Genomic DNA, 24,583 nt, shown 5'->3' on the forward strand with positions numbered 1-24,583 from the left:
GGAGCCGATGTCACATTCCTGACAAATGCTTAACAGAAGCAAATGTGTGTGCAGAGAGGCTGCTTAAGGAAAGGTGAGCAACACCGGCGCTTGTACTCCTTCCCTGTCACTAGCAAGCTGGTAAGACTGAGGATTCCTGGATGCTGTATGTAATAGGCATTTCCCCATAGACATCATTCTTCCATGGGTTCTGTAACAAAAAGGGTGCAGATATCACTAGAGTGGGGACAGAGCAGTACTCTTGCCGGAGCCTGCTTATGTGGCAAGTGGCTATGCTTAGGCTAGTGACGTACCACAAATCCGAGCCAGGCACTGCCTCTCATGACAGAGCAGCTGGCCCCTCAGGTCAGAGCCATACAGAACACATCAGCCTTCACTAATCACCTCCTGCACTTCAAGTCCTGTCAGTGTCACCTGCTAAATGTCTCATCCCATCACCACCACTGCAACTATCAAGGCCATGGCCATCCCTTGCAGGGGTCACTGTGGCTCCTAAGAGTCTGAGTCAAATGCTCCTCTCTCTCTACTGAAAACCTTTCCAGCTCCTCCACTATCACTTGACAAGGTCCAAGTTCTTACAGAGGGAAGGAAGGCTCTGGAACCTACCACCACTTCCTCTGCTACTACCTTGCCTCTTTGCTCTCACTATTCGCCCTGGCCACACCAACACCAACACCATGTCTGCAGGACTCTCCAGATATGCCCCTCAGCCTGGAACATGCCTCAACTCTTCCCAACTTCCCACCCCAGTCCTCTGACTTGACAGAGTCTATTTGGCTGTTAAATATGGTTTCCTCCAGGAAGCCTGTGACCCAAGGAGCAGAAAAGGGATCAAAAGAAAACAGTTCATTTGATGAGATGGTAGGTGATTTCAGTCACTCTTCTCTTGATGGGGCTATCCGGGCCGCCATCTCTAGGAACACTGGCTTGGGTGGGTGTATTCCTCAAGTTAAACAATGGCTAACCATTCATTTGCCCACAGCTGTACCACTTTCCAGTACAGTTCCTATAAACAGTTTGTCTTTATTAAACAACTATCTATACCATGCTGGGCATTTGTTAGTATCTTAATTAATTAGTTAGTATCTTATTTAATTTTGTTACAATGTGTCAGATACTTATTTTTGTCCCCACTTTGGCTGAGGAAGGCATTAGGTACCAGCCCAGGATCTTGTGCCTAATCAAGGAAGGCAGAGAACGAAACTTCTCTATCCAGAAGTGGGCCCATGCTTTTACATATCATGCCCCGTGGCCTGCCACCAACTAGATGGGCATCTGTCCAATCAAGTGGCTTAAATTATGACCCCTGCTCCCTTTCAAAAAAGAAAGACATGTTGATGTCCTAAACACCTAGTACCTCAGAAAGTGCTGTTTGAAGCACAGTCATTGCGGATACAAGAGTTCAGATGAGGTCATGCCAGTAGCACAGGAACAGAAAAGACACAGACACACAGGAGAAAAGGCCACGTGATAACAGAGGCATAGACTCTAGTTCTGTCCCTGCAAGCCAAGAATAGCAAGGACTTCCGGCAACCAACTGAAGCCAGAAAAAGGCAGGGAAGGATTCTCCCCGACAGGTTTCAGAGGGAGCACGGGCCTGCCAACACCTTGATTTCACACCTGTAGCCTCCAGAACTGTGAGAGAATAAATTTCTGCTGTTTTAAGTGCCCAGTCTGTGGTATGTTGTTACAGAAGCCTTAGTAAACAAACGCTGTGACTCATTCTCATTTTCTTCCCTGGGGAATACTTTTTATCACAAGCTTAGGTACCGTAGATCACCATCTCACCAGCTTTGAACCCAACCAGCAGCTTCTCCAGCATGAGCCAGCCCAGCGTGCACAGGTCTCCCTCACAGGCTAGTCAGCTGCCTTATTCTGGGACAAGATGAAGACAAATCTATAAACTTAAACAAAGGACAGTCCATCACAGTTTTACCTGGGGAAAAAAATCCAGCTGTTTATCAACCAGAGAGGGAAAAAACATAATTTTCTTAGAAAGGCTCATCCACAGGCTCCTGGGTGGTTCAGTGGGTTAAAGACACTGCCTTCGGCTCAGGTCATGATCCCAGGGTCTTGGGATCAAGTCCCGCATCAGGCTCTCTGCTCAGCAGGGAGCCTGCTTCCCCCCACAACCCCGCCTGCCTCTCTGCCTACTTGTGATCTCTGTCAAATAAATAAAATCTTAAAAAAAGAAAAAAAGAAAAAAAAAGAAAGGCTCATCCAGTTGGAAAGCCTCAGGGGTATGTGTGTCTTTGTGGTGACATCGAGGTCTCTGCCAAGAACTGTCAGAGGCCCCCACAGCCAAGGAGGGCCACACAGAGGGGACATGAGGAGTGATGCCCACAGACCAATCAGAGACTGGCCCACACGACTAGGGGCCAAGTAGGGGCCTTCTGTTCGGCCATCTTTCCTTGCCTGGTAAGCTCACCCAGGAAGGCTCTCCACAACAAATGATGCTGTTCACTTGAGGGAGTTTTACCCACGACCACCCATCAGACATCACAAGCCACCAGGGGGAAAACTGCTGGCAAAGAAGGCATGCTAAGATGAACGAGCTTTAGTCTATATTTTAAGAATCAGTCAAGCCCATTTATAGAGGCTGAGGCCATGCCCCACTTCTCAGAGCTAGAGAAATGCTGGCAACAGGCCTCTGGCTTCCAGAAGCTCATGTTCTGAAATATTCTGGCTTCATGGTGCCCAATGCAAAAAAACTAGAGTCCAGAAGATTCAAACACTACAGTGGGGCCTCCCTCGTCATCAAGAGGCATTCATCCATTCATTGTTTGTGGAGTGTCAAGCCCTATCCATTACCCTGTGTGCCCAGAAGAGAGAAGGCAGCAGGAGTGGGGCAGGGAAGAGGGGTACAGTTGGCTTGAAACAGTGGCTTCATGCTCTTGGCCTCTACCATACCCTACTTACACCCCACCTAGAAGCCCCCTGCCCTCAAGTTCCCGGCAATGAACAGTGCATGGCAACAACCATAACCCCATCTGGCTTGAGTAGAGGTGTTAAGTGCACCCAGCCTCCCTCTAGCCAGTATACTTCTCTCTTTCCCAGTAAGAACTGTATTACCTTTCTGTGTGCAGTTGCTACTCTGCACCCACAGGTATGCAACAATCCATCCTGAGTTCTTGTCTTATTTGACATCTCAATGGCATCTGACACAGTTGATCACCTCCCACCTCCTTCAAATATTTTCCTTCCAAGCTTCTGAAACATCATCACACTTACCGTTCTCTTTCCACCTCAGCACCTGCTCCTCCTTAGCCTCCTGTGGCAGTCCTCCCCTCCTCTTCCTGATCTCTGGTTCAATCTCCAGACCTTCTCTTCCCGCTGCATTCACTCTGCAGGGCTTTCCTACTGTCTGTGCTTAAGTACATATCTACATTTGAATTTCTCAATTTACTGCACAAGTTCTAACCTTTCCCTGAAACCCCAAACTCACTTAATCACTTGGGTATTTTGTTATTTTGCTGTGAAACAAATGTAGTTTAAAATAAAAACATTACCTCACCCCATTTCTGAGACTCCGCAATCCAGGGCTTTACATTTGCTATTCCCTGTCTGGAATCATTTCCCAGACTCTCACAAGATTGGTTTGCCCACTTCCTTCAGGTCTCTGCTCAAATGTCACCATCTCACAGATGTTTCCTTATCACCTGTCTAAAAAGAACACTGAGTGGCTCATTTTAGATAATTTGTTTGTACTTGGTGTCCCTGAGAGCAATATTTATGGGGGTCTTTTATCTGTCCTGTTCACTGCTGTATCCCCATTCCCAGGACAGTAAGTACCTGGCATATAGTTGGCACTCAATAAACATCTGCTGGACAAATGAATAAAATACAAATAGAAATGGTTAGAAATGCTTAGAAAATCTGAATTACTATGGTGCCATAGGAATTTATAGGTGTGGGAGGGTCCCAGAGTGAGGACACTTAGTTGGTTCCACAAGCATTTGTCAGGCTCTTTATAGCACATTACAAAGCACAGAGGAAGATTTAAAAAACAAAAAACAAAACAACAACAACAACAAAAAGAACCACGGATGTAACTGTGACTTTCCAATTTAGTACAAGATCCAGGATGTGTATATACTTTCTTAGCTTCTCCAATCCATTTGCCCTGCTACAGTGTGGTCTGAAGCCCACCATGTCACTCCCTTGATTAAAACTCTTCAATGACTGGGCACCTGGGTGGCGAGGACAGTTAAGCAACTGTCTTGGTTTCAGCTCCAGTTGTAATCTCAGGGTCATGGGACTGAGCCCTGTGTTGGGCTTTCTGCTCAGGGCAGAGTCTGCTTAAGACTCTCCCCCTTTACCCTGCCCCCCCCCCACTCTCTTATATACTCTCCCTAAAAATAAATAAATCTTTAAAAACAAAAACAAAACTCCTCAATGACTCACTACTGCCCTGAAGATAAAGCCCAAACTTGTGGTTCTGCTTAACACAGAATTTCTTGGTCTCATGTCAGGTTACCTAACCAGCTCCATTTCTTGTCTCTTTTAACTCCCAGCAAACTAAAAGGCTGGCCTATCTCCAAAGATCTGTTTTCTTGTGTCTCTGAGTTTCTGCCTATTTGTTTTCTCTACCTGTAACACTCTTCCCATGCCCTGCAGCCAATCACTTTTGCTATGTAACAAACCACCCAACTCTCTCTTTCTCCATCATGCTTCTCCGCACATCCCAGGGTTCCCAGAGGAAGAGAGGGCAAGCCCCAAGTTGCAAGTACTTTTCAAGTCTCCGCCTATGTCACACTTGCTAATACTCCAGTGACTAAAGAGGTATGGCTAAGTCCAGATTGGAAGACAAGTAATGTCCAAATATACAAAGTAAACTCCACTTCATGGGAGCAGCAACAAAAGCACAATAAATTATCAGCAAGTGTACAGGATGTAGTTCTTTAGCAGCAACTTACCATACTTCCCCAACTCTTTATCAGCTCCTACTCATCTTCTGGTCTCAATCTAGAAATTACCTCTAAAAAAGATTTCCCTGATCCCTAAAGCCTGAGTGAAAAACCTTTCTCATCACATCTTATTATTACACACATTACTCTCTTCACTAATATCGCATGTATTACTCTCTGTTGCCACTGAATGAATGAATGCATTTATACAATAAATGTTGGACTTCCAATTCATTCAGATGAGTTGACTGTACTCTCCATTTTATTGCAATGTAACATGAACCCTCCCTATGACAGAAAGGTCACTGAAAAGGAAGGAGTGTTCTGGTGTCTGTTTCATCTTTACTGCCTAGTACAGCACCTGATATAAAGTAAGTACTTAAAAATATCTATGAAATAAACCAACACATAACTATAATAAAAGTAAACTGGGGTAACTGCCACTAAGAAAAAAGGCACCAAGAGTGTACTTGAGACCCCTGCCAGACTCAACAGGCTGCAAATATTTAGGAAGACGTGAGACAGCATTAAACTAACTGAAATAAGACTAAAGTAACAGAGGAGAGAGAAGTCAGAGAAGACAAGACTTTCCTTTTTATTAGGTTCACAGTGCCATTTTAAAGTTCAACTTCTCTTTGAAAAACATTTCTTTGCTATTAACTGCCTCATTGGAAAGCAAACAAATCCTGTCCTTGAAAGATACATTTTCTACCTGGCACAGCACTCAGTACTCAAGCCTGCGTCTGCATGGTTTGCCAGCAGCAGTCAAGTCCAGCATCTCAGAGAAAAGCACTGTGAAGGCTAGAAGGTCACCGACCAGGGCCTCTCCTACTTCATATATACTTATAAACATATATATGTGCATATATACATATATATGTACACACACAGTTTTTCTTTTTTTACAAAAATAATAGGGTTTTACACAGCTCTATTAATTCTTTAAATTACATAGCAAGGTCTATGCTTCAGTATAACCATTTTTTGCTTTGGATTAAAATGAGAATTTTAGGCCTAAAAATAGATTTCAGATTACTGAACAGAGGCCATACAGCAACACAGACTTAATAATCTTGATCACCACATAACTAGAAATATGCTGCTATTATCCTTATGCTGGGTGCTATATATCCACATCAATTATTTTCGTTTTAACTAAGACACGAAGCAAAATAGTTCACTGAAATAATCTTGTATTCACTACATTAGCACACACACCAAATTATACTAAGTGCATGATAATCTCTATGTTCCAAAAGCTATATTTGTAGCATGTGCTCATTGCTACTCCATTAAATATAGTATCTAGCCAGCAATAGCAAAAAAGGGAATGCATGCTGTACAGCAGAAGTTTGTAGGTTGATATCTTACAGGCAACAAAAAACAAAACAAAAGAAACAAACCTTATGAGATAAAATACAAAACTAATTTGCAGTGACATTTAATATATAGTTTACACTTAGATCATAGTTACATGGAAAAACACATAAACTATATGAAATTCCAAATGTTCTCCTAGAATATTCAAAATACTAATCAAAAGTTAATTAGTACAACCAAGATGGCCACTAGATGATTGAATAAACAGAATGTCATTTAGTATTTCAAAAACACAGATTCTGGGAAGAGAAGATACCACCAAAATATCCAGAAATCTCAATTAACAGATACTCTGTTTTGTATACCTGATACTAACAAATGCAACAAGTGTGTTTACACAGACTATGAATGCAAGGCCATAGCCTAAGGGATAGTCACAGGAAAGAATAAATGAGCAAGATCCCACTGGAGTGAGTACAGAGAGCTCCTGCTGTTTTTCTGGTCCCTGCACATCTCCCTAGAACCTACCCCTGACCCCTGGTCAAACAAGGGTAATTTCTGTGGGGAACAAATCTTTCAACAGCTGAAGCCCATTCTCTCTGACCCAACCAAGATACAACAGAGCTCAAGCATGGTGCTGGAAAGTCTTTCAGATGCTGGTATGATTCCTGATCACTGGACTAGACAGGTCCTCTTCGTGGCCTCTCGAGTTCTGACTGGCACAACCTTTTTCCCTCAGAAGGGGTCAGCATGGTCTCTGAAGCCATAAATGAGGTGGCTCTAGAAGAATTAGAAGAAGGAAGTATCTGATGAAAAGGCACCTGCAAGTCTGAAATCCTCTTTGGTGAGAACACTGTACATGCGCTGAGGCAGAGCTCGGGAGTACGGAGCCGGGCGTGGTACAGTGGTGCGCAAAATGAGTTCCCGGCCAGCAGGAGGTGGGAAGTCTGACACCGAGTTCTGCCTTCTCTCTTCTGGAGAGCCCATTCTCTTCAGTTCCTCCTCTGGTGGAGCCATGGCTGCAGCCTTGAACAGAATCAAATGCTAAATTCAAGAGCAAGTCCAATGCTAAAACTTAGACCATTTTGAAGGACAGATGAATAAACATGACAAATATATTTTAAAAATGTTCTACATTACTCAGTAATGCAGTCAGCCATGTTATGATTACTCAGAAACCAACACGGAAAAAGCAAGAAGCTTGAAACATTGCATGAGCAGCCAGAGATTACACATAAATTGGTGACAGAGACAAAAGAGATAATGACTGCCAGGCAATCTGCTTTGAAAAGTGAGGGCCATATTCCAACATCTGAAGAAGAGGGAAAATGTAGCAGTGGTTTCTACACATTTCTTCTAGCAACAACCCAAGTTCAAGTCTAATGTCCTCAGTCCAGTAAGGAGCTGCTTCTCCCCCAGAGTCTGGAGAGATGTTTTTTTTATCTCCACTCTTTCATTTCTTTTTAAAGTTCATTTGCCAAATTAAAACTGGGGACACTGGTTTTGTTTGCTGAGTGGCTAAGGTGATACAGAAATGACAGAAGTCCATGTAATGTAGCAATGGCCACAAAAGAGATGTTTTCAATATTAAAGGCATCTATTTTTTGCATTAAAACTGCATAAAAAACATTCAACTAGAGCCTTCATTTTACCCTTGATCACTATACTTCTTTCATTTCTCTGATTACTAGATTCCTTTCACAATACCATTGATTGAAAAAAATAATAATAAAGTACTGTCTTGGCAATGGAAATGTGAAATCACGTTATACTAAACATCAGCATGAAAAGTGTGCCAAATCCAGACTGTTAAAGAGGTGGTTAGTCTTAATGACCTTATGAAGTTAGAGGGATGGGAAGGAACAAGGAACTATGAGGGACAAAGGCTATTTTGTTACCTCATCAGAAGATTCAGTCAGCTTGAGAAAAGGTGAGAAAAGAAACAGTGATGAAAAGGAAACAAGCAAGATGGTTTAAAAAGAGCTAGACGAGATTTCAAGATCATTTCAAAGACAGCATGCACTACATTAAGGAACAAGATCCTATCAAAAGAATATCAAGACAAACACACACCACATAAAACACACCTAGCTGTTAAATTGAGCAGACATATCCTACTTCTCATGCATCTGATGGTTCAACAGGCAACGTACAGTCATTTAATGGGCAAAACTGATAAAACTGAAGCAAAATCCAATCTGTGGTTTATTTGCTGAATACCAGTGGAATACACCACTGACACATGTAATCATGATGAAGTTTATTAAAATGTGTAATTTTAAGCAAAGAGTTCTAAATACGTAAAACTGCTGTATGCTATACAAAATTCTCACTAAAATTTCATTACCTTCTAATAAAGTGAAAATCTTGATCAGTAAAATTGATATAAAGTGTCAGTTAATTATGAAAAGTTACATGAATAAACTTTAATGGTTTACATCAAAGCAGATATTTAAGGTCTGAGTTAAAAAACGTACCAACCAGGTGCTTGTTACATGGATTAAAGTCTACCAATTCCCTAAACACATTCCCTACAAGGTTTGAAAGTTTGAAATCTTTTATAATTACATAATGCAGGAAAAATGTGCAATTTCATCCCTTAAAGGGTATTAGCAATACAAGGCCACTGAAAAGATGATACACTCCTGTATTTATTAATGTAATGAGATAATTAAGAGGAAAACAAGAATAACAAAGTAAATCACAGAATATAATCCTATTTTTGTAAAATATACATGTATTTATATATACTGCATGTCAAATGCTGATGGTGATCATCAGAGGGTAGTGAGATTAATGTGATTAAATTTTCCTTTATAATTTTCTGTATTATCCCATGTTTTACAATGAGCCTTTACCGATACTACTTGGGGTGGGGGTGGGTAGGAGGGGGAAGTTATTGCCACTCTGGGAAAAATAATTTTGCTTAAATATTTATAACAAGTAATACTCTCAGCATTAAAAATAAAAATGCCAGGGCGCCTGGGTGGCTCAGTGGGTTAAGCCTCTGCCTTCGGCTCAGGTCATGATCTCAGGGTCCTGGGATCGAGCCCCGCATCCCACTCTCTGCTCAGCAGGGAGCCTGCTTCCTCCTCTCTCTCTCTCTGTCTGCCTCTCTGCCTACTTGTGATCTCTCTATCAAATAAATAAATAAAATCTTAAAAAAAAATGCCTAAAATCTTTTAAAAAATAAAAATAAAAATGCCTTAGATTTCAGGTCCTCTTAACACACAAGCTTTTTAAAGTAAGGACAGAGGAAAGAATACCGGCAACAGGAGGAAAATTCATATTGGTGGTGACAAGGAAATGCGGTTGTTAACTTTCGGCTAGTAAGCTAGTGAAAGATATAGGACGCAAAAAACAAACTTAGCTCCTGATTTCATGCCAAAGACAAAAACAAATCAAAGTAAGCATTTACTGTTTTCCAGAACTCTAATTTATAAGGAAATAAAATACTTGGTTTTTATAACTTGAAATTCTTAAAGTTGGGGAACAATCCCATAAATAATTGCAGGTTTCAATTCTTGCTAAAAATTCAGGTCAGTACATTTAACTATGAAACTGAATATATTAACTAGATACACTCCAGACAGACTCAAAGGAGATTATACAGTTTTTATTTTGTATGTAAACCCATGAAAATTCTTATTTGATCCTGAGAATTATACTTTCAAAAGTGGGTCATTCTAGAGTTATCACAGTTCCAGGTAAAGGGCACTTTTGTACTTATATATCTTCCTTGACTTACAATTGTGTTACAGGCCAATAAACCCATTCTAAGTTGAAAATATCCTAAACCAAAAATATATTTACTACACCTCACCTACCAAACATCATAGCTCAGCCTAGCTTACCTTATTTGAGCTCAGAACACTCACTGAAGCCTACAGTTGGGCCAAATCATCTGACATAAAGCTTATTTTCTAATAAAGTATTGACTATCTCATATAATTTATTAATATCGTACTGACAGTGCAAAACAGAACAGTGTCTGGGTCAAGTAGTTGTAAGTATGTTGGCTGTCTGCCCTCGGGATCTCATAGCTGACAGGGATCTGCCACTGTCCCTGCCCAGTATCATGAGAGGATTATGCTGCATACACCATTAGCTCAAAAAAAGAACAAAATCCCAAATTCAAAGTATGATTTCTACTGAGTACATATTTTTTTCTCCATCATAAAGGTGAAAATCCTAAGTCAAATTATTTTAAGTCAGAGACTATGTGCAGTATACGCTATAATATTTTTATCATAATCTTTCATAATAATGAGCCCTGACATGAAAATCCTCTTAACCAGTAAACAAGATCAGTACAGAGAGCACCCACACAAAGTGTGACGAGCATCACCTTCATAAAAATTCAAATTTTAAGAATTTCAGAATGTCAGAAAGTACTACACATCTTTTGAACCTTTACTTTCAGTAGTAGAGGTAATAGCAAAGATAATTTTTCAACCTGGGTTTTCTTTCTTTGCTAAGGCTTGTTTCCATAGTCCTAAATATCTGAAATCTTGTTCTTCCTTAGATCAATTCACTATGACAAAAACAGATATACTAACCTCACAAGTGAAATTATGAATCCATTTGCAGTACATGGAGTTTAAAATTGGTAAAACTGAACTCTATTCTAAACTGAAAGCAGTCAACATTTTTTCCTACCACACAGCACTGGTGGCCACTGCTGAGTCCCTATTAGATTCTGTAACAATGGATTTCAGAACCTTCTAACTTTGGAAATTTATATCCTAAAATATACTTATTATATTACTTAAACATGTAAGAAAGCAAATGGATTTCAAAGACTCAAAAGTCACTGTTGAAAGTCTTTTTTTTTATGTTCAAACCCAATGCCTAGACATACACTCAACAGCTGCATAATCAGCCAAGTGAGGGAATCAAAACAGCATCTTACTGAGTAGAGGTCTGGAGAGATCATGATCAGTCAATAAGGAAATTCACATACCCTCTGAGCATTCACAAACAGCTTGTGAATGATTTTGCCAGCATGTCCTCTTCCTGCACCCACGACTAACACTTCAGGCTGCTCCAAAAGGCAACTCACAAACCTAGGGGAAAGAGGTAATGAAAGCACAGAAAGCGAGCTGCTGCTCAGTTCACACTGTGTCAGTCCTCCTGGATTAATTTTGTAGACAAACTCTCAAAGTGATACTGGCTAAACCCACTAAGGCTAGAGCGGAACTTTTTTTTTTTTTTTTTTTAAAGATTTTATTTATTTATTTGACAGACAGAGATCACAAGCAGGCAGAGAGGCAGGCAGAGAGAGAGAGAGGAGGAAGCAGGCTCCCCGCCGAGCAGAGAGCCCGATGCGGGGCTTGATCCCAGGACCCTGTGATCATAACCTGAGCCGAAGGCAGCGGCTTAACCCACTGAGCCACCTAGGCGCTCCAAACGGAACTTTTTTAAGTGGAACTTTTATAAGAGACATTTGGATATAAAATAGACTCAAGTGACAATCTTACTGCCTTTCAACTGTTTTCATAAAATTTTTTAAAAACATCTCTGGGGGTGGCTGGGTGGCTCAGTTGATTAAGTGTCGGACTCCTGATTTCAGCTCAAGTCATGACTTTAGGGTCATGAGATCAAGCCCTGTGTCGGAGTCTGCATTCAGTGGGAATCTGCTTGGATATGTTCTCTCTCTGCCCCTATACTACTCTCACACCCTTCTCTCTCTCAAATAAGTAAATAAATCTAAAAAACAAAGCTAAACAAAACCAAAACCTCTGTCAAAGGGTAAAAAGAAATACAGAGTCTATTTCCTTGAGACTAGAAGCTTAGAAAATACTACAGTAAATAAAAGATTAATACAATTATTTTGGAGGGGGTGCCTGAGTGGCTCAGTTAAGCATCCGACTCTTGATTTCAGCTCAAGTCATGATCTCAGGGTCATGAGATCCAGCCCCACACTGGGCTCCACCCTGTGTGTGGAGTCTGCTTGAGATTCTTTGCCTCAGCCCCCGCCCCCCCGTTCATGCTTGCGCTCTCTAAAGTAAGTGAATAAATAAAATCTTAAAAACAAAACAAACAGTATTTTTGGACAACAGAAACCAACTCATACATATACAGCAAAGCAATCATCCATATCTCTCACTTTTGTTCTTTTAAAGTGGGTGTATATGTGTGCGTGCATGCATATGTGCTTAGAATACACATTTTGCTTGGCAAAGCCTCAACTGTGCCACTATGTGCTGGAAACACTACACCTCCAAGTCACAGAGAACGTATGTGGAGCTATCAGCATCAAAGGCACCATTCCTGCACCACTAATTCATACTGCTATTTTAGAAACAATTCCCTTGATTACTGCTTATTCTTCTCATTTAAAAAGGAAGGAGTTTTCAAGAGCAAAGAAGGCTAGGAGAAAATTACTCTCAACACGAGATTAAAATTCTAATAAGAACTTGTTAAGAGCTATCGCACATGCCTTGATCATATTATCTTAATTAGTTAGCATCAATAATGCCACTTCATTTCTGAAAAGGGTGATGAAGAATTTAAAGTTATGATAAATTCAAGTTGTTGAAATAACAAATTTGGAAACACTTTATCGCAATTAAAATAACATTGTTCTTTCAAGTACCACAGGCAAAAATGGAAAGGGACTCATACTGACAGGTAATGGTGCCAAGTCTCGCTCAGGAGGAGAAGACTGACCCGGTCATCTGTATCATCCTGGAGAGGCCATCTGGTCACCCTTTCAAAACATGTTCACAAGGTGCACAGGATATGCACCTTTGCTTTCAAAAATCTTGTTTAAAGTTAAATAAATAACTAGGAATACTGAGCAGAAATACAATTTCAGAACACGTCATTCTGTGGTAAAGGAACAGTGAGAGCTAAACAAAGAGAGAAAGCAAAGCTCTGGGGCATTTCAAGTAACAAAGAGTGACTAGCTTTTCCACAGGAAACTGCAGGGACATCTACAAGAGCAAACAAGGACATACTAGAAAAAAAGACCCGGGTGACTTGTTTCTAAATGTGGAAGGAATGGAAATGCCTCACAAATACCCAGAAATACAGGAGAGGTCACAGTCTATGATAATTAAATATTTTTCTGTCTCTAGCTGATGCTTGTTACAAATAATATAGGGTACCACAAAAGAATCAAAATATTCTCTTAAAATGTTCTAAAGAGAGTGGTGGCTTTTCCTACAGACAAAAGGTACTCAAATATCAATTACCTTTCAAGATCTTCTTTTTCCTCCTCTTGTTCACATTTCTCAGTTCCAAACTTGGCTTTCAGTGAGCGGGCTCTGGCAATTATAGCTTCTACATTAGTAATTTGATGGATGATTTCCTAACAGTGGAAAAGGAAAAGACATACATTGGAAGACAGGAGGGGAAAAAAAGCAGCCTTTAAAAATTTATCTTCAAAATAATCACTGCCAGCTAGGGAGAACACTTGGCAAGATCCTGATACCACAGCAAACTTACTTCCAATTTCTTGTCTTCCGGATTGGGGAAGTGCAAAACTTTACTGGAATGGGTTATTATCTGCTTTATAATCTTCTTAACTGAAGAAATGTTTTCCAGATTTTCTATTTTTAAGAAGATCAAAACCATTATTAAGCTAGGGAAAATATACTTCCATTTTGGAAATGAACTAATGACTAATCAAATAAGATATTTACCTTCTTCCTTTACCTTGAGTACAGCTGCATGAATTACACAAGGTAACAGGTGCCGAGCAAGGTCTGCAGGTTTCTGTACTGCCAGATAGTGCAGCACCTGAAGGAGGCATAAAGATACACGAATGATCAATGTAGCTATCAAAGAATAAAACAGCCACTTATGAAAGAAGAAAAAAATTCTGTGCCTCTCTGAACTCACATCTGTAACAAGAGTTGAGGAGAGCTCTCTTCTCTTAGTACCTTGCCCTACTCATCCAGTTAAGTAGCTACTACCCACAATGGTTAAGAATAACATTACTGAAAATTAATAAGGACTTTAGTATTTTATAGTGATGAATATGCCATTTTCCCCCTTCTTTCCAATATGTAATATATGCAAATTAGGAAAATACAAAGAAAATAAAAACCTTCTATAAAGTATACCACCTAGAGTAACGATTGTTAATGGTGGAACATTCTCCTTCCAGGATTTTTTAGGACACTGAATACACATATTAGGTGAACTAGTATTAGGTATGTAAAATACTGTTTTGTAACCTGCTTTACTCACTTAACATTTCTAAACATTGAGACCTTCGACTAATTTTTTGGTTTATTGTTTTTCCAAAATGGAAATTGTTTTATTACTGTTCTAATTAAAAAAATACAGAGAAGTTGTGTATAATACATGGACCCTACCTTTAAGCTCCTTATTCAACAGCAATAAAGACAAAAGAAATCTAATCTCATAACATGAACCTGGATGATAAAGGCTCACAGATTTCAGGAATGAATGAATGAATGAATACATACATATATTCACAGAAGTATAATGCAAAAGATCTCCAGAAATCCTATTTCCTAAGGAGCAACACATTTTTGTGTTTATCTTCTCAGACTTACTTCAATGTCCATTTAAACACAAAGATAGAAGCATATTCAATTTCTTAACAAAAAACTATACTACAGGGGCACCTGGGTGGCTCAGTCGTTAAGTGTCTGCCTTTGGCTCAGGTCATGATCCCAGGGTCCTGGGATCAAGACCCACTTCGGGCTCCCTGCTCAATGGGAAGCCTGCCTCTCCCTCTCCCACTCCCCCTGATTGTGTTCCCTCTCTTGCTGTGTCTCTCTCTCCATCAAATAAATAAATAAAATCTTAAAAAAAAAACAACAACAACCCTACAGTATACATACTATTTTATAACTTGCTTTCTTCATTTAATGACTTATAACCTTTACTTTTTGGCTTGGAGAATTCTGTGTGGTTTGAAAATTTTTTTTTAATTTTATTTTTTATAAACATATATTTTTATCCCCAGGGGTACAGGTCTGCGAATCGCCAGGTTTACACACTTCACAGCACTCACCATAGCACATACCCTCCCCAATATCCATAACCCCACCGCCCCTGAAAATTTTTTTAAATTAAGAAATATACATACCGGAGTACTAATACATAGCCTAAAGATAACATGAACACTTGTTTACACGCCACCAACCAGCTTAAGAAAAAGAATATCACCAGGACTTTCCAAATCCCTGTGTACCTCCCTGATCAAGTCTCCCCTCCGCATACACCCCACCATCAGTAAGTAACTACTAATCATTCTTTTGCTTGTCTACATAGTTTCCTCAAACTATATGTGTGTAGCCCCAAACAATGTATTACTTAGTTTGGTCTGGGTCGAATCTTTGTATACATGGAATGTTTCTGGTTCTGATCCTTAGCGACTTGTATACAGCATTGTTTTTGAGATGAGTATGTTGATACATACTGTAGTTTATTCATTTTCATTCATTAACATGCTCCTCCACTGATGGACAGCCCCCCCCCCCCATTTTTGGCTATTACAAATAAGGTTCCCATTATATTATTGGGTATGTTCCTTAGTGTACATGTAGAGGAATTTCTTGAGGGCATATACCTAAAAACAGACTGGATATATACAAGATAATGCCAAATAATTTTTTTTAATTGAAATCATATTCCAAATTATTTTGCAAAGTGTTCCAAAAGATTTACATCCTTATCTAGAATAATTGTTCCCAATGTTGTACATCTCTGTTAACACTATTCAACTTCGGCTTTCCTTAGCTTACAATAAAACAAATTTGCAATAATACAAAATATATTTACAACCTTTGCCTAGACTCACCTTTTAGCTCATTTAATCACACCCATCTCTTTCCTCTGTATGTGCATACAAATTATACACACATATATATTTTTTCTGAATAATGAGAGAGCAAGTTACATACATCATGTCCCTTTACCTCCAAAGATCTCAGTGTGTTATTTCCTGAAATTAAGAATGTTTTCTTCTACCCTTGGGGCAAATAATACATTATATGTTAATAAAAATAATTTTTAAAAAAAAATTTTTTTAAGATTTTATTTATTTATTTGACAGACTGAGATTACAAGTAGGCAGAGAGGCAGGCAGAGAGAGAGGAGGAAGCAGGCTCCCCGCCGAGCAGAGAACCCAATGTGGGGCTCAATCCCAGGACTCTGAGATCATGACCCGAGCCGAAGGCAGAGGCTTTAACCCACTAAGCCACCCAGGTGCCCCAATAAAAATAATTTTTAAAAATGTTTTCTTCTATAATCAAAAGACAAACGACTGTGATTATATGAACTGCCTTTAACACCGATCAAATACTTTTAATCTAGCCTATCCTTACTACAATTTCATCAACAGGCCAAATAATGACTTTTATAACCTTTTCTTACCACCATACAGGATCTAGTTAAAGCTTTTAGTTTTCATACCTCTTTAATCACAACAAATCTGGAAGTTTTCCAGTCTATTCTAACATGGACATTTTGAGTACACTGCCCTCCTCTTCCCTTTCTGACTAACTGAATGCTATGCCTTATTCGTATTTCCTTAATTTAAAAAAATTTAGATACAATTTATATACCATAAAATTCACTTTAAAATGTATACTTCAGTAGTCTTTAGCATACTTACAAGTTATACAACATCACCATTATTTAATCACCAATATTTTAATCACACCAAAAAGAAACCCATTACCCAAGAGCAGTTACTACCTCATTTCTTCCACCTCCTAGCCTCTGGTAACTACTAAACTAACTTTCTGTCTTCATGAATTTGCCTATTCTTGTATTTCATACAAATGGCATCATGTAACATGTTGCCTCCTTGTTCCGGTTTCTTTCACTTAACATAAACTTTTAAGGTTCATTTGTGTTATAACCATTATCAGAACTTCATTCATTTTAATGGCTTAATATTTTATTGCATGAATGTGCTATACTTTACTTATCCATTCATCAGTTGATTGGTATTTAGCTTGGTTTCACTTTTTTTTTTTTGGACAGACAGAGATCACAAGTAGGCAGAGAAGCAGGCAGAGAGAGAGGAGGAAGTAGGCTCCCCGCTGAGCAGAGAGCCTGATGTGGGGTTCAATCCCAGGACTCTGGAATCATGACCTGAGCCGAAGGCAGAGGCTTAACCCACTGAGCCACCCATGTGCCCCAGTTTCACTTTTTTGCTATGATGAATCATCCTGTCAATATCCGTATATTCAATCTCCTCAGTTTTTATTTAACGTCCTTTTCCTATTCCAGGAGGCCATCCAGGATACCACATTATATTTAGTAGTCATATTTCTAGGCTCCCCTCACATGTGATACTTTCTTAGACTTTCCTTGTGTTTACTGATCTTGACAGTTTTTTCTTTAAGATTTTATTTATTCATTTATTTAAGAGAGAGAAAAAGTGAGTGTGGAGCTCAACACAGGGACCCTGAGATCATGACCTGAGCTAAAACCAAGATTCAAGTGCTTAACCAACTAAGCCACCCAGATGCCCCTGACCTTGACAGTTTTAAGGAATTTTAGTCAGGTATTTTGTAAAAAGTACCTCCACTGGAACTTATGTAATGTCTTTCTCATGATCAAAATGGGGTTAGGGAAGTTTGGGAGAAAGATGAGAGAGTTGTAAAGTACTCTTTTCATCACCTCTTACCAAGAGTACATGAAACTCATCAGTATTGACTTACCCATGTTGCTAAACTTGCTTACCTGGCTAAGACAGTATTTGTCAGGTTTCTGTACTGTGAAGTTACTCATTTTCTCCAATTTGCATACTGCACTCTTTGGAAGGAAGTTACTATGCACGGTACATGCTTACACAATGGGGAGTTCTGTTCCATCTCATGGGCAAAGCAGGTTTGAAGTTCTTCTGCATAGATTTGTCTCTTCTCGCCAATTTATTCTATCATTTATTTGTAATACTACAGACTCAAGGATGTTTATTTTATTTGAGTTACAGTCCAACAGTACTTTATTTTGCTGCTCCAATTACTCTAATATTGGCCATTGGGTAATGTTTCGATTGGTACCTGTGTCCCTTTAATATACTCTTAGAGTTGTGTGCTGTGGATTTTATTTTTCCAGCTCTTTTTTAGAACAGAAGGTTTCTCATTTTGGGTTTACCTAATGCTTCCTCATGTTTAGATGCAGAATATGCACTCATGGGTCAGTGCATAAGTACTCTTGGATCCTTCAGAGTATCACATCTCAATGCAGACAATCTGCATCTACCCCTTATTAGTAATATTAGCTTTGAACATCCACTCAAGGTATTGCCCCATTTCTCTACTACACAATTATTATTTCCTTGCAATTTTCCAATTGTCTTGGAGAGACACTTTAAAACCATGCAACTATGATACCCTTCACCCAAATTTCCACCTAGACATCTTCTGATGATTTTCACATGAACCAATCTTTCCTATGAATATGGTCGTAAAATGAAGAGTTTCCTACTCCAGTATATCCTCCATAATTTATTGGTCATCTTTGAGCTGAAACGCCTCCAATCTCTCCCATTTTTTTATCTGCAAATTTTTAGTATGGACCCATGGGTTCCAATTTTTTCCCAGTCATTTATAGTTCATTTCTTCCTTAGTTATTTGCCATTCAAACTGTCCAGATTTGGTGAGTAAGAATCCCTTCAAACTACCTCCTTATGTTATGCCCCTAACTTTTTTTAAGCAGTTCCTTATTTCCTGGCAACATAGAATGTTCCACACTCATACCTTCCTTGTCCCAACTCTGAAATCAGCTATTTCACTGAGGAAAGCTTGGTTGCTTTTAATGAGGAATATTCTAGAAATTAATATATATGTATATGTGTGTGTGTTCACTGCTACTGAGATGTCACTTCTTCTAGACTCCTTCAGAAAAAAGCTAGAAAAAATATATATGCATATGGACATACCCACATATCTATCCATACTTTAGAAACCTATGGGTCTACACCTATACCACCAATTCCAATGAACTGCCATCTGGTCTTCCTTTCTTTCTTCAATTCCATGTTTGTATCTCACTTCCACAATGAGAATTCTGGCTTCCAACACCACCAACACATTTAATTACTCATTTGCTCAAAAACTGATCCACCTAAAAGTTTCAGAATTGCTTACCCAACACCACTACAAAAAAAAACAAATCTAGAAAAAAGAGTTTAGGATTTATCTGCAATTCTCTCCCAACTCTCCCCATACCTGGGGGTATATATTCAAACATATCTTATGTGATCTCCCTCTGCTTGCTTTCAGTTTTGGTCATTTCCCCTTTCCATCCTTGTTGGTTTATTTTAATTTTTGAATATGCAGACAGTTAACATTTTTCCAGAAGTCAAAAGTATATAGAAAGTATACTCTTTCCTAAATGTCATTTCCTCCCATATTCCTTTTACTCTATTTTTTCCTCCCCTTTCAAGCATTCTGGATAACTAATTTCAGTGTTCTCTGTTTGTGAAGATAAATTTCTCTTTGTGAAGATAAACAGACACATGTTTTCTTAATCTCCCCTTTTTACACAAAATGAAGCATAATATATATATATTCATTTGCACTTTACTTTTCTCTTAAAAACATATCCTAGAAATCACTATCAGTTAATAGATATTTTCCTCATTATTTTTAACAGCTACATAGTCCTCAGTTATGTACATGAACCACAGTATTCAATAAAGCTTCTAAGTTGGGGCATATAGAGAATTTCCACTATTTTCTAATTACAATTTATTCAGCAATGAACAACTTGGTGCATCTTTATTTTTTGTTGTAGAAAATATTAATGTAAATTCCTAGAGGTGGGATTGCTTTTGGGGTGGAAGGGTAAATGCATATGTAAATTTCATTAAATACTGCCAAGTCCCTCTCCACCTGGGGTTGTATCATCTTGCCTCTCACCAGTAATGTAGGAGAGTTGTGGCCTCGGGGCCTGAGTGTTAATTAAGCTGTTAAATTTTTACCAATGTGATGTGTGAAAAATGGTTATCTCAGTGAAATTTTCTAATTTGCATTTCTCTTATTATGAATGAAGCTGAACATCTTTTGAAAAGTTTAAGGGTAATTATCTTTTGGGGGGATGAGTTATCTCCTCATACCTCTTGCCCATATTTCTAGAGTATTTTGACCCTTTATCCGTAATACATATATTTCTCCCAGTTTACAAATATTTCTATCATTTGTCTTTTGACTTTTCTTTGTCAGTCCATTCTTGTGTGTGGTACGAGAAACAGATCTAATTTAATCTGTTGCCAAATGGCTATTCAGTTATCCCAAAACAACTTATTAAAAGGGCCATCTAGGGGAGCCTGTGTGGCCCAGTCAGTTAAGCGCCAGATTCTTGACTTGGGCTCAGGTCATGCATGATCTCAGGGTTGTGAGATTATGCCCCTGGTCAAGCCCCCCGTCAAGCCTGAGTCCAGTTCCATGCACAGCATGTTTAGATTCTCTCTATCCCTCTCCCTCGGCCTCTCCAACCCCCTTTTAAAAATACCAGTGATTTGAGATGCCATTTTTATCATAGACTAGATTTCTATAAGCACCCATGAACTTTCTATTCGGTTTCACTGGGCTGTCTAGTTATGCACCATTATCCCATTATTTAAATAGTGAGGCTGTGGGGCACCTGGGTGGCTCAGTGGTTTAAGCTGCTGTCTTCGGCTCAGGTCATGATCTCAGGGTCCTGGGATCGAGTCCCGCATCGGGCTCTCTGCTCGGCAGGGAGCCTGCTTCCCTCTCACTCTCTCTGCCTGCCTCTCTGCCTACTTGTGATCTCTGTCAAATAAATAAATAAAATCTTTAAATTTTTTTTAAATGAATAAATAAATAATGAGGCTGTGTACTATGCTTTAGTATCTGGTCAGGTTATTTGGCCCCCATCTGCCCTTGCCACCCCTCACCCATTTACCTACCTCATAGCTCTTTCTTTTCAATCTACTCTTAGCTACTCTTGCATGCTTTTTTAAAATAACAATTTACCCATTTAAAGTGTACAATCCAATGATTTTAGGTATATTCAGAGTCGTACAACCAAAATCACAATTAATTTTAGAACCTTTCCATCACCCAAAAAGAAACCCATTGGGGCACCTGGGTGGCTCAGTGGGTTAAAGCCTCTGCCTTCGGCTCGAGTCATGATCCCAGGGTCCTGGGATCGAGCCCCGCATCGGGCTCTCTGCTCAGCAGGGAGCCTGCTACCTCCTCTCTCTTTGCCTGCCTCTCTGCCTACTTGTGATCTCTGTCAAATAAATAAATAAAATTAAAAAAAAAAAAAAAAAAACCATTAACAGTCACTCTCTAAACCCCTGAGTCCTAAGCCTGCATGTTTATTTTTCCAAATAAATTTAAGTATCAACTTGTCTGGCTCCATGGTAAAGACTTTTGGTATTTAAAAAAAAAAGACTTTTGGTATTTTATTGGGACTACATTAAATTTATAAATTAATGTAAAGAGAACGGACCTTAATGATGTTGAGACTTTCTAACCAAGAACAAGCAATATCTATTGTTCAAGAGAGTTTTACTGTCTTTATTCATATTTCTAACATTTCTGGTTAGGTTTATTTCTAGATATTTCACCATTTTTTCCCCTCTTATAATGAAGAGAAAATGTCATTTACATCTTCAGAGTGATTATTATTTGTGTATATGACTATAGCTAGATACATATTAACTTTATATCCTGCTGCCTTGCTGAATTCTTCTGTAGGAATTACTTTCATCACTGATTCTTTAGGTTTTTCCAGGTATACTGTTACCTTATCTACAAATAAAAAGTTCTTCTTTTCAAGTCTTAGGCTTCTGCTTTCTCTCTTTTTTAAAAATAATTTTATTTCTATGTTTTTATTTATTTACTTATTTATTAAACATTTTATTTATTTATTTGACAGAGAGAGAAATCACAAGCAAGCAGAGAGGCAGGCAGAGAGAGGGAGGAAGCAGGCTCCCTGCTGAGCAGAGAACCCGATGCTGGGCCCGATCCCAAGACGCTGGGATCATGACCTGAGCCGAAAGCAGAGGCTTTAACCCACTGAACCACCCAGGAGCCCCTGCTTTCTCTTTTTTAATTGTAGCGGGTAATAACTTCAGAATAACATTAAATGGAAGTGGAGACAGTAGGCACCATTGCCTCATTCCTGACCTTAGTGAGAATAACTCTAGGGTTCCCCCTGTTAAGATGCTGTGTTTAGGATTGAGGTCTATATATATTTTTCATTTTAAGAATATCTACTCATTCTTATTTCTCAATTTTATTAGGAGTATTAAATTTTATCAAAGACTTTTTCAGTATATATGGAAATGATATATTTTCTGTTTAAGCCTATTAATGAAGTTAATAAGTAGATTTCCAAATAATCATTGCTGCACTCAGTCAACATGTATTATTTTCTTAAAGTGGGGAGAGTCTTGTTCACTTGGGATTTTGCATTCAATTTCTTAAGTACTATAATCTGTACTTCCATTTATATGCTACTTTTATCAGAGTTAGTGACCAAGGTTATAGTCAATGTTTCCCATAAAAGAGTTTGGGATATTTCCTCCAACTGGTATGTATGGAAACAATAAGTAGCACACAGGGACTATGTGGTCTCTCAACACTTAGATGAATTCACCTGTGAAACCATCTAGGACTGGTAGTTTTTTATGGGATCATTTCTTGGTAACTGTGTCCATTTCTTCTATGGAAATGTCTGCTTACATTTTCTATCTTTATTCATTTTTGATATACTGTATTTTCCTAGGAAATCATCAGTTTCATTTTCAAATTTATACAAATTTATATACAGAATCATACAAAGTATTGGGGATTTTTTTTGTTTTTGTTTTTCTACTATTTCCTCCATATCAAGCTATTGGCACTTTTTGCCATTTCTTATTTTGTATGTGCATGCTATTCTCTCTCTTGTGATTAAAGGAGTCAACCATGTGTCTATTTTGATTTTTTTTAATAAAACCAGATTTATTAATTTGATCTGCTTTTCTGTTCTCTACTTCAACACGCTTTGCTTTTATCTTTATCACTGCCTTCCTTTCACTTTTTTTGGTTTTACTTTGTTCTTCTTCTTAAGTTAGAAATTTCTAACTTCTTAAGTTAGAAATTTATTAATTCAGTAGTTTTCATTCTTCTGTTTTTTTCTTGATGCAAGTATTTAGGTCTATGGATCTTCCTTTGATCACTCCTAAAATATAGGTTGGGGTATATAATGTTTTCATTATTTTTCAGAAATTTGTTCAGTGTTTCTCTTTTACCCAAGAGTTAATATAAGGCTTTTACATTTCCAGGTAGAAGTCCTATATTTTTGTTGTTGTTTCATTTCTAATTCCTAGTTTTACTGCAGAGATCAGAGTACTGGTTATATTTCCATTATGAATCCTGCTGATATGAGACCTAATATATTCTATCAGTTTCTCTGACTTTTCCATGTGCGTGTGAAAAAAAGGTAGTTTCTACTGTCAAGGTGTAGTGTTTGGGTTATATCTAACAGATCAACCTTATTACCTTGTTTCAATCTTTCTTTAGTTTTGTCTATTTGACTGTCTTGTGTTAAAAGTAATGTGTTCAACACCCTCTGTTAGTAGTGTTTCAATCTGTTTCTCCCCTTATCTCCTGTGGTTTCCTATTTTTATAGATGGCTACGGTGATATCTAGTGTATAAACATTAACAAATGTTACATCCTCATTGTAAAATACCTCTTTTAGATTATAAAGCATCTCTGTGTCATCATTTAATGTTTTGCTTTATTTCTACTTTATTTCACATCAGGATCATAAATTCTGCTTTCTTTATTGTCCTCATGTACCTGGTAAATCTTTGTCTACTGTTTACTTTGTAATCTTTTTGTGTGTGTGATAAAATAAAATTTAATCATATAATTAAGCATTGGCAGAAAACTAAGGGAATAATTTGGTTATACCCTTGATTGGATCATATCTCTAATCTATGTATTTTGGTTTTTATTTCATTAATTTTTTGAAGCATAATATACAATGTTGTATTCGTTTCAGGTGTATGATATAGTGATTCAACAATTCTATCTACCTCTCAGTGGTCATCAAGATAAGTACTCTTAATCCCCTTTAACTATTTCACTCACATCCATCTCCCTTCTGGTAGCCATTAGTTTGTTCTCTGTATTAAAGTCCGTTTTTCTCCCCTCCTTTTTCTTTGTTTTGTTTCTTAAATTCCACTTATGTGTGAAATTACATGGTATTTGTCTTTCTCTAACTTATTTCACTCAGGATTACATTCTCTAGACCCATTCATGTTGCTACAAATGGCAAGGTTTCATTCTTCATGACTGAGTAATATTCTACTGTAGATATATATCAAATCTTCTTTAGTCATTCATCTCTCAATAGACACTTTGGTTGCTTCCATATCTTGGCTGTTGTGAA

The 24,583-nt window shown here is 38.4% G+C and overlaps 1 protein-coding gene across 2 annotated transcripts in view; it reads right to left on the reverse strand.

Moving 5' to 3' along the window:
- Positions 1-5,478: 5,478 nt before the first annotated feature.
- Positions 5,479-24,583, reverse strand: part of RAB3GAP1 (RAB3 GTPase activating protein catalytic subunit 1) — a 116,546-nt gene continuing 97,441 nt past the window's right edge. The window contains exons 20-25 of one of the 2 annotated variants that reach the window (XM_047722510.1): positions 13,877-13,973; positions 13,680-13,783; positions 13,427-13,542; positions 11,191-11,293; positions 8,126-8,146; positions 5,479-7,253 (exon numbers count right to left, since the gene is read on the reverse strand). In XM_047722510.1, the coding sequence (XP_047578466.1) occupies positions 7,017-7,253; positions 8,126-8,146; positions 11,191-11,293; positions 13,427-13,542; positions 13,680-13,783; positions 13,877-13,973 (678 nt within the window). In that variant the 3' untranslated portion in view covers positions 5,479-7,016. The remainder of the gene's footprint in view (positions 7,254-8,125; positions 8,147-11,190; positions 11,294-13,426; positions 13,543-13,679; positions 13,784-13,876; positions 13,974-24,583) is intronic. The other variant, XM_047722511.1, reaches the window with a different exon arrangement.

This window comes from Lutra lutra, chromosome 3, assembly GCF_902655055.1.
Source record: "Lutra lutra chromosome 3, mLutLut1.2, whole genome shotgun sequence".
NCBI classification, from domain to species: Eukaryota; Metazoa; Chordata; class Mammalia; order Carnivora; family Mustelidae; genus Lutra; species Lutra lutra.